Source organism: Sander lucioperca, chromosome 11, assembly GCF_008315115.2.
Source record: "Sander lucioperca isolate FBNREF2018 chromosome 11, SLUC_FBN_1.2, whole genome shotgun sequence".
Classification (NCBI taxonomy): domain Eukaryota; kingdom Metazoa; phylum Chordata; class Actinopteri; order Perciformes; family Percidae; genus Sander; species Sander lucioperca.
In genome coordinates this window covers 9425609-9436748 of record NC_050183.1, presented here as the reverse complement: position 1 = coordinate 9436748, position 11140 = coordinate 9425609, and the positions used below count along the sequence as shown (strand labels likewise).

At 39.6% G+C, this 11140-nt stretch overlaps 1 protein-coding gene across 1 annotated transcript; it reads right to left on the bottom strand.

The window, feature by feature from the left end:
• Positions 1-5618: 5618 nt before the first annotated feature.
• On the bottom strand, positions 5619-6303 carry LOC116058712 (putative nuclease HARBI1). Its single transcript, XM_031311554.2, has 2 exons — positions 6075-6303; positions 5619-5922 (listed from the first exon to the last, which is right to left on the bottom strand). The coding sequence occupies exons 1-2, from the start codon at positions 6207-6209 to the stop codon at positions 5707-5709; spliced, it is 351 nt and encodes a 116-aa protein (XP_031167414.2). The 5' UTR covers positions 6210-6303; the 3' UTR covers positions 5619-5706.
• Positions 6304-11140: the final 4837 nt, after the last annotated feature.

Below are 11140 nucleotides of genomic sequence, written 5' to 3'. Positions count from 1 at the left end.
AGGTGAAGTAGTGAGAATAGTTGAAAAAGTGGAAATTGGTAGAATGAGTATGAATTTCATTAAAAAGTTGAATAACACCACTAATGTATAAAGTAATTTACATGTTATATAATATTTTATCTGAAATTATGAATCAGTATGGAAAACTTACAAATGCTGTGAGAAACATTGATGAAAATGCAGAAATATGGAACAAATTGTTTGTTCTAAACTGCTGAAAAACTTGTAAGTTGGAAGTTGATCTGCACATAAGTTAAGAGCTAAAATACATTTTAGAAAAGCTGGAAGCTAAACCGTAATACTGTCAAAAGTGGATGTTTCAATGAATTGACTAAGAAGACTTATTATCAGCCATATCCATTGCATAGAACAAACAAGCAGAAAGAGAGTGGAAAAAGAGAGGAAAAATAAAAGGAGAGGAAAAAAGAGAAAAAGAAGTAACTTTCAATTACTATATATGTCAGTGGTAACACATCTTGAGGTGAGTATGGGTAAAGTGTTTACCTCAGGGAAACATTGATTGATGTACCTCAGTGGGATTTGAAGGATTTGAAGCATGCTCTCATTGACTTAAATGTTTTTAAAAAAGGTGTTAAAAAGCTTAATATTTTAAAAAGTATAAATAGTAGAAAAAAAGTTGAAGAAGTCCCATGATTAGCTGAAAGAGCTGAACATTTTAAAAGTTGAATGGTTTTAATAGCTCAACGTATGCAGAAGTTACAGAGAGCCAAAAAACGTATGGAAGAGGGAATAAAATTAAAAAAAAAGAGAGACAGAGAGACAGAGACAGTCAGACAGAAGTGGAACGCACAAGATATAGACTAATGTTCATATTACTGCCTGTAGTATTCAAGTTGACTGTCTGTGAAAGGGTTGTCATGGCTACTAATGACCTGTGACCATGTTGATAAACACCCTTTGAAGTCTGTGATGAGATCTCTTTGATCTTTAATCAGGTTAACGACCGTGTCACCTGCTGAAACTGTCAGCTGTGCCCCACTGGAGCTATTCAAAGACACAGAGCAAGCTCTCAAATAAAGCCTCAGACTGCTAAAATGATAAGGGCTATCAGTGAAATGATGTAATCGTGACCACCACAAGACCTTTGTGAACATATTCATGTAAAATTTATGTTGATAAACTTAAAAATGTGGGCATATCAGCGATTTAAAAAAGTGGTTCGCTCTGCGTTTCGCTCAGAAATGTGAAGAATGTTAAACAGGGCAGTGGATGGACAGAGATGTGGAACTCTTGTCATTTGGAAGCTCATCGAGCCAAAAGTATAAGGCATATCGCAAAACTGATTCACATTCCCTGAAACTAGACAAAAATACCTACGTTTTGATGTATAAATTGTGTATGACAAGTAGATATTGTGGGCGTGAGAGCAATTTATAGAGAGGGGACAAAGATATTTTTTTGAACGTTCTGTGCTCTGGCGATGACATCATCCACTCTAGGAGACGCAATACACACTAACTAGAAACGCAGAAAAATCCTGAAATGATCACTAAACTTAAACAACTTTTTCACAAAAACTGTAAAACATATCAAACTGAAAAGATAGAGCCGGATAACTGAATATTTTGTGAACATTTTAAAGTTTGTTTGGCGTCTGTAGGTGAAAGTATGAAGGAGCTGAAAATTTTGGGAGAGGAAGAAGATTTTAAGGATTTGAAGCATGCTCTCATTGACTTCAATGTTAAAAAAAAGTCATAAAAAGCTTAATATTTTAAAAAGTATAAATAGTAGAAAAAAAGTTGAAGAAGTCCCATCATTAGCTGAAAGAGCTGAACATTTTAAAAGTTGAATGGTTTTAATAGCTCAACGTATGCAGAAGTTACAGAGAGCCAAAAAACGTATGGAAGAGGGAATAAAATTAAAAAAAATAAACAAAATGGCCGACAGGAACAACAATAGTTGGAATGCTGCTGAACAGCATTCCCAATAATAAAGAAAGAAATGCATTCCCACTAACTAGAAAATGCATTTCCTGCGGAAAATGCGTGGGAATGCTGAATAGCTGAATTGCTAAAGCTAAACTGGTTGGATAGCTTAAATCAGTAAGAAGAAGTTGAAGTAGTGAGAATAGTTGAAAAAGTGGAAATCGTTTTAATACATAAGAAATTCATTAAAAAGTTAAAAGCTTATGCTAAACTGAACTGTTGGCTTCAAAAGTTGAATAATGACAAAAGACGTAGAACATTGTGAGGTCTGAGTATATTTTCTAACCGATAATCACTCACAAATGCAGAAATATGAAACAAATAGTATGAAAAATCTTAAAGCTCAAATGCACTACACTGCTAAAAAAATCAGGAAAATTGTTAGAGTTGGAAGCTAAACTGCATTACCCAAGTGAAGAGCTAAAATACATTGTTAGAAAAGCTTGAAGCTGAACTGTAATACTGTCAAAGATGAAAGTTGAAATGAATTACCTAAAACGGGTGAAAGAAGAAATACTTTGTATTATTATCAGACACTGCATACAACAAAAAAGCATCAATCTAGCTGATATAAGATGTGAAATATATTAGGTAAAAAGAATGGGGCTGAACAAAAGGAAAGAGAGGACAGAGAGAAGGAGAGAAGAGAGGAGAGGAAAAAGAGAGAGCCAAAATAAAACATGAATAGCTGAATTGTTGAAAAGCTAAACTGGTTGAATAGCTTAAATCCGTAAGAATAAGTTGAAGTAGTGAGAATAGTTGAAAAAGTGAAATGACATCTTGATCAGGGACACATTGTCTGACGTACCCCAGTGGGATTCGAACCAGGATCTCCCATGCCAAAGGAATGTGCCCTATCTACTACACTATCATCTGTATAGATCACATATGTTCATTTAGCACTTATAAAGCCTGTCTTTGATCATTAATGAGTGCGAGACAGTGTAAGAGAACCGTAGGTTCTTTATTTAGATCTGTAGGTGAAAGTATGGAGGGGCTGAAAATGTTGGGAGCGGAAGAAAATTTGAAGGATTTGAAGCATGATCTCATTGACTTCAATTTAAAAAAAAGTATAAATAGTGTTAGTTGAAGAAGTCCCGTCATTAGCTGAAAGAGCTGAACATTTTAAAAGTTGAATGGTTTTAATAGCTCAACGTATGCAGAAGTTACAGAGAGCCAAAAAACGTACGGAATAGGGAATAAAAACAAGAAACAGAAACAGACAAACAGACAGAGACAGAGACAGACAGACCGAGACAGAGAGAAACAAACAGAGAGACATGGACAGCCAGAGAGAGACAGAGACAGGGAGAAAAAGAAACAGACAGAGACATACAGACAGAGAGAAACAAACAGACAGACAGAGAGACAGAGAGAGACAGAGACAGGGAGAAACAGAAACAGACAGACAGAGACAGGGAGAAACAGAGACAGAGACAGAGAGACATAGACAGACAGAGAGAGACAGAGACAGACAGAGAGACATAGACAGACAGAGAGAGACAGAGACAGACAGAGAAAGACAGAGAGAGAGAGAGAGAGAGAGACAGAGAGACAGAGAGAGACAGAGACAGACAGAGAGAAACAAACAGACAGAGAGACAGAGACAGGGAGAAACAAGGTGTTTTCAATGTCAAGGAAGGATCCTTCGAAGCCAGAATTTCGAGGATGCTACGTCATCAACGTCCGTCGAAGGACTGTTCCAATGTCGAGGATCCTCCGAATTCCACCAAGGACTGAGTCCTTTGTTCGGAGATTTTCTCATAGACAGCAAAGGATACATATGTGTATCCTTCGCGCTCCCATATTACCCACAATCCTATGCGCGCGGCTTTGCCGGCTTGTTAAAAAAAATTAAATGGCGGACCTAAGCGGAGCCGGAGTGACGGGGCAATATGCTTTTAACTAGATAAGTTGTGCAAACTAATGTAACGTTAACATTATGCCATCCACAGCGTTATACTGATAGCTTTCTCATCTTTTTTGACAGGGACTAAAGAACAAACGGAGACATTTATACGTCTCCGTTTAGGCAGCAAGCAGCTGTTTACCGGGGGGAGGGACACCGCGGCGAACGTTTATCGGTGATAAGCTACGCTATTGTTTAATGTTCAGAAGTAATAGCTAGCTGTGTGATGTTCAGAAGTAATAGCTGTGTAATCTGCTTTTCATTCCCCCTCCTCATTCACATAGGCTTATTTTGGAGAAGATGGGGATCGGAGGGAGGGTCACCCACGCCCAGGCCAAGAAGAAGTGGGACAATTTAAAAACGAAGTACAAGGTGGGAGATATTGTAGTTTGGGGTATTAATGTATGGACATAATTGTTATGCACATTTTAATGTAACTTGTGATTTTTGAAGTAAGCTTTGGATGTAAACCTGACAGACTTGGGCCTGCTGACAGTAAGTTTAGTGTTGTGTACAATAGTAGTAATACATCATCACAACAACCTTTTAATCTTCACTGTTTAGGAATGCAAGTGTCCTGCAACAGGTCAGGGGACAGAGGATGGGAAGGCAACGGCAGCAACTTGGCCCTGGTTTGCCCTCATGGACGAGGCATTAGGGCAGTCTGTGGCAGTCTCGCCCCCCTGCCTTATTGCCTCGATCCAAGAGGACAAACCAGGGCCAAGCACTGCACAAGAGGTAGAGGAAGGGAGAGACGAGGAGGAGGAGGAGGAGGAGAAGAGAGACAGCAGCAAAGAGAGAGCAGGGAACAGAGGAGAGAAGAGGAGAAGGGAGAGAGAGGATCCATTCCTCCAACTCCTCAAGGAGGACATTAAATATCAGAGGGAGGCAGATGAGAGGAGGGAAGCAGAGGCCAGAGAGAGGTCAAACCGCTTTTTTTTGCTGTTGGAGAGGCTGGCGGAAAAATAAATAAAGTAAATTAAATTTAACTGGGTTTGTCTTTTCCCTTTTTTAATTATTTAATATAAACTGTCTATGTCAATTTTTTTTTAAACCTTATTGTTCTTTAGACTGCAATTGAAAAAAAAAAAAACTTGATAAGTAACAAATAACTAGCATGTGAAGCCTAGAACAATGTGTTGAACAATATCATCATCCTTATTTACAACATTTTTGTGGTTAGGTATTCCAAGCTCTACAAAAAACATTCACTTAAGTTTTGATTTTTTGGTTACAAAAAATTATTTAAAATTAAAAATGATTATTAAACATTTCTATATTGACAACTATATACATGAAGCAAAACATTAATTCAAACAACATTCTCATATCTTCAACTATATACAACAACTTAAACATTTACAACTATATACAACAAGACCAAGACGAACAACAACAATCATCTGGTACATCATCAGCTACAGCTGCCGGTGCTGCTGCTTCAAGACTGCAGACAGAAGAAGGAAGTTTAGGTTAGTCCAGTGGTAATCCAATCTGTCCTGTAAGATGATAATTGTATCTAACGTATCTAAAACACTTGCAGTATATTTAATATTGTATCAAGAAGGTAAATTAAATATACTTATGTACTAGCAATGTACTTTATTATTGTCAGTTAAGACCATAATAAAGTACATCACTAGTACATTCATTACATTTAATTTCCCTTCTTGACTGTGTATGGGTGTTTACCAGTGGTGTTGTTAAATTACTTTTCATATGTTGGTTACAGTCTTACAGTAGTTTAAGGATAATTGTCAGCTGGTAACTTTGAAGAATGTTATTTGTCTTAATAGTCATAGAAACAACAAACTTTCTTTTATGTACTTGGATGTGTCATCTTCCACACATTTAATTATTCACCTGGGAAAAATAGTCGTGGTCCAGGGGTGCCTCATGCAGTGCAGACACGTCGTTGGTCAGCGTGGCCCGCCAAGCTGCTCCACTCCGGCTCTCCCCACCATCACGCTCCAGAGGTGGCTGGTTGTCGTCCTCCTCCACAGCCTCTTCCAGCTCATCCCCAACACCAACACAAATGTTGTGTAAAATTACACACGCTGTCACCACCTGTGCACAAGGCAGAGTAAAGAAGACAAGACTTTGTTGAGATATGAAAAAACATGAACACAGAAGGTGTAGTGTGACTTTAGCAGTTGTTAAGCATTAACTGTTGTTTTGAGTAGGATATTATTATTAGAAATATTGCAGTGATTTATTACCTTAGGGACAAACACTGGATGTACTTCAAGTGCTTCTAAAAAGATGCACCTGAAGCGGGTTTTCATCATTCCAAAGGCACGCTCAATGATTGTGCGACCTCTGGAATGATGGTAATTAAACCGTTGCTCTGCCATGCCTCTCACTGGCCTCTTATATGGTGTGATAAGGGCCAGGGGTTCCTGTAGACATGGGTAGCCACCATCAGCTAGGAGGAAATACCCAGGTGGAGGGTGAGTCCCCCTAGTGTAGATGGGGCTGTTCTTCAGGATGCGTGCATCATGCACGCTTCCTGGGTAACCCACAAAGATGTCCATAAAGCAGCCCTGATGGTCACAGACGAGCACCACGGACGGGAAGAGTTTCCTGTTGTTATAGTCGTGACCATCAGGGCCGCCGGGACATTTAATTCGGATGTGGCAGCCATCTACTGCCCCTGCTGCCTTAGTAAATGCTCGGTGATGAGCCAACCGGGCAAAGCCATCCCTGACCACCTGGAGCTCCTCCTGTGTGCGGGGGAAGCGAACAAATTGAGGCAGCACAGCCACCACCTCATCCACCATCCTGTGGACCACTCTGTGGACGGTAGGTAGAGGCATACAGAAGACCCTGGAGACAACTCGGTAGGCTGAACCGGTGGCCAGCCAGAACAGGAACACGAGTGTCTCCAGGGTCGGGCCCCATCCGTGCTGCCTGTCAGTGTTCAGGGCCACCATGAGCTGCAGCATCGCCTCTCTGCCCAGCCTGAAGTCAGGGCGGTTGTCCTCACGTCCGTAGTACATCTGCAGCACCGGTACTGTGACATTAATGGCACAGTAATGCTGAGCCTGTGCAACATGAAGAATAGAGGAAGGTTTATGTATGATTTCAGTTTTTTTGTTTTTTGTTTGTTTTTTTGTTTTCATTATCAGCATCGGTTCACCTTATCATTTTTACTTCATATAGCCTTTTTTTGTTGATCACATATGTTACCACTGCATTTGTTTTTGTGGTATATTTCAGTTGCAGCACTGTGTTGCCGTTGTATGGCGAAGGAACTTCGTAGACACTGCTCTTGGTATAAAAAGATTTATTACATCAGAGTTTTCAGCATCAATTTACAGACCCATGGATATCTGGAGAGACGACCGACCCAATCTTCAAAATTTGTCGCTCTGCCTTTTCTTTGTGTGAACAACGTATATATCTCAATGCATTGTATCAACATAGGACGTAATTTTGTAAGTATATCATTGGACGGATAACTAACCAATCAATGCCTGTTATCTGGCACAACTCCAAAAAAGGTCTCTTCTGTCTTGGGGGGACCCCTACTCATGTTGACAATTTCCAGATGTTCTTAGTAAGTGTAGAGTAAAGTTCATGCATCCTCCTTATACCAAAAACTTAGATCACAATGGTATATAGTCAGATACCACAGATTTCCCCCCTCCGAGACTTAATAAAGTCTCGGAAAACAAAAAAGAATAGGATTACAACAGAATAACACTTCTCATTACATCAGGTTCCTTATAATATACCCTTCGGGGTGTAAACAAACTTATAGAGTGTAACAAAATGAAATTGTTGGAGTGTGAGAGCGAAAAACCCATCTGGCAGCTGTCTTTTCAAGTAACCATCAATCAATCAAGATAGGAAAACTCTCTCACGGTCCCTCTGCCTAGGCGACCACCTCAGTACTCCAGATCAATTAGAAAATATATCTTTATCAATTTATGTAGAATTATGGTTTAAGCAAATACATGTGAAAACCTCAGAAAATGAAATCAAACCAAAACAATGTCCAAATTCAGCCAGGTCGACCCTTCGGATCTGAAAAAAGGACTTCTATTCCCTGCCTAGACCCCATTTCCCTAAGCGTCGAGAAAAAAAGAAAAGCATCTGAGGTCTCCATATATTCACTTCATGACAAAAGCTTCATTATTCAAGCAATTAATACAAAAATATGTTACAAAGTATGTTTTACTTATGCAAACATGTATATATATATATATATCAGACAAACACAGGAATGTAGTCCACTACATTGCAGCTTCTCAGCAATGTTGAATATCAATGCAGTGTTGGTGTGGTGAAATCTGAACAGATCCACACCATCCTGGTTCAGAGTTCTCCTAGTTCCTTCATATTGTCCATGTTTGTATCTGTATCCCCTCTGCACATTCTCCCATATTCTCTGGAAGAAAAGAAAACACCAACCAGTATCTTTTTGCAAAACAACACATAGAAATAAAACATCAAAATAAAAATAAAAAAGAATAAGTAATTAATAATATCAAAAATAATATGAACCAAATATCAAAAGTAGTATAATAAAGTATAATATGAATCACATCACATTCACATTCTATTTCCCCCCTATGAGTAAGGAGGAGGCACTAAACAACACAATAACACTCGAGAATGTGAAATCATAACACAATCAGATATTCAAAAGGGATACGCTTCCATCAATACCCCTCCTAACATTGCTCCATCTCTATCCAAATCAGTCACATCTAACAAAGGCATCTGAGTGCTATCTCCAGGCATTAGCACTCCAACCCATCTCAATATCATAGCCTTCGCAAAAGTCAACAGCAAAGTACAAAAGCAAAACATCACACATAGCGCTAAAAGAGCCGCCACCAAAATCTGAACCACTACTGCTCCCACTGGTCCTAATTGATCCTGCAGCCAAACGTTTGCAGACCATCCAGCTCCTTCAGATCGACCAAATGCATCCCTTATACTTTTCAATGCATCTATAACACTCGTGATATTATCAGTACTATCAGGAATCAAAGTATAACAATCATCTCCCGTCAAGTTCAGAGCTACACACAAACCACCCTGTTTGGCTAAAATATAATCAAGAGCCATGTCATGTTTCAACAGCGTCAATCTGTGACTCCTTTGAGTATTTGACAAAATGTTAAAACCTCTTATCGTCTCATTTGCAAAACCTTGCAAAGTATAGGTAATATTATCAATGTGATCTGCCAAAAATGTTACCCCATACCAAGGAAAAAGTCCTAATCCCCATTTCTCTCCCAAACTGATTTTCCAGTGATAAGCTTCTAGGTTGTGAAATTGTGCCATCTCTCTCTTCACTCTACTTCCAGAACTAGCATCAGTTTGAGCTGTCTCAGGCGCTTCCCCTTTTTGAATGGTATAAACCTCATACGGAAGCTTCAACGTCGCCATATAACAACATCCTATCCATCCATAGGGTAAGAATAAATAGGCTTTGTTATCACAAACCCACCAGATATCTTGAAAATTCCCTATAGTCACGTTACCAGGCAAAAGCTGATCTCTAACCATCACTGTTCTACCCGTTTTACTAGATGGTATAGAAAAAGTTACTTTATACATATCTTCACTAACCTTGCGTTCATGCTTATCCAAAGTCATCATATAATCATCACAATCTGATATTCCCATAAACATTCCTGGTCCATCATACGTCTTATTTGAACAAAAACATCCTTTTGCCCTCGCAGGTGTCACTTCCATTGCTTCTGGAACTGCTGTTAGCTTATTCTCCTTCTGATCTAACAAATTCACATAGGGTAATCCATTCAACCAAGAACAATCATATTTAGGTCTAAACAGCTGTGTTGACAAAGACATCACTACATCTACTGCAGATTGTTGATGATACAACAACCATGATAGAGCGTAAGATTGACATTTAGTAGACAGAGGTTGAGCCACTGTCTACTAAATGTTTTGCAAAACCACGGCCTGCTTCTTCTCCTTCCTCTTATTGTCCACCAGTTGTATTTGATTGAGTTTTCTAAGAGTCTCTCGGTCCTGTTCTTTCTGCTCATGTTCCTTTTTCCTATATAACTCCACCTGATGGGCTATTTGATCTGTATACACACCTATTGTCATACTTCCAAGTCCCACTACTTCTGCCAATTTGCTTCTTACCGGAACAGGCAATCCCTTCTGTATTTTGGTTCGCAAAACTGACTTTTCCAGTTGACTCACCTCTGGATCATTTCCTGTAATATTTCTCCACACTTGGTGGGCTCTCGACACATACGCTCTTGGATTTTCTTCTTGTCCCAATGGCTCAATCAAGATGTTGTCTGGATTCACATTTGTTGGATACTCATCTCTCAGCGCTCTCCACAGACGACCTCTACTTGCGGCAAACAACTCAGGATCATATACAGAAGTCCCCACATATCGATTAAGTCCTGCTCTCTGGAAGATTTCTCCCATAGCTGGAATCCCAACAAGATTAGCCAAAAGTCTCTTGATATCTCCTATGGCAAACTGTGTTCCTGTCGACATTTCTTCCAACTTTGCAATCCAAGGATGTGCTCCCTCTTGAAGAGTAGGCAACTTATCAAGAATATCTGACATATCAGTGTTCTGCAAGGGCTTGTACTCCAAATTCTGTCCTCGAATGAACACTGGCAGCATCTTCTCACTTACTTTTCCCTTTCTTGAGCGCAATGTATATTTCTTCTCCACTTTTCGGGATCCTTTCTTCCGCAATTCTTCCCTCCTTATCTTCAGCTTCTCAAATTGCTCTTCCAGTTCTCTTATATCTTCTAGTTTAGTAGACCTCTCCAAGTATAACACACACCGATCCATGTCTCTTTCAACTTCTTCTAACTCAGCTGTAGTAGAACATGATCCCGTAGCTCCTTTGATCTCCTCTTCTCCATCACTCTCGTCTCCATTTTCACTTTCGTCAGAGGTCTGATCTCTTATAGCTTGTCGTTTCTTCCATTTTTCTTCTCCTCTCCTTTCCGCTCTAGCCAGCACCCTTCTGATTGCAGGGGCATATCCTCCCATGATCTCCTCTTCTTCACTCTGATCACCATCGTCATCATCCTTTGTCTTGCAAAACCTCACTCTGCCCTTGGTTCCCAGATGTTTCAATTTCTTCTTACTTTTGGAGTTTGGAGTCATTTTTATAGTCGTTTCTGCTTGTCCTATCTCTATTATTAGTTCATCTTCATCTCTGATGCAGTAGTCACCCTTCTGACTGATCACTGGAAGCTGGGGATAGATGTCCTTAAACTCCGCTTCCTCCTCATAAGGTGGAGGTCTTTTCACTGATTCC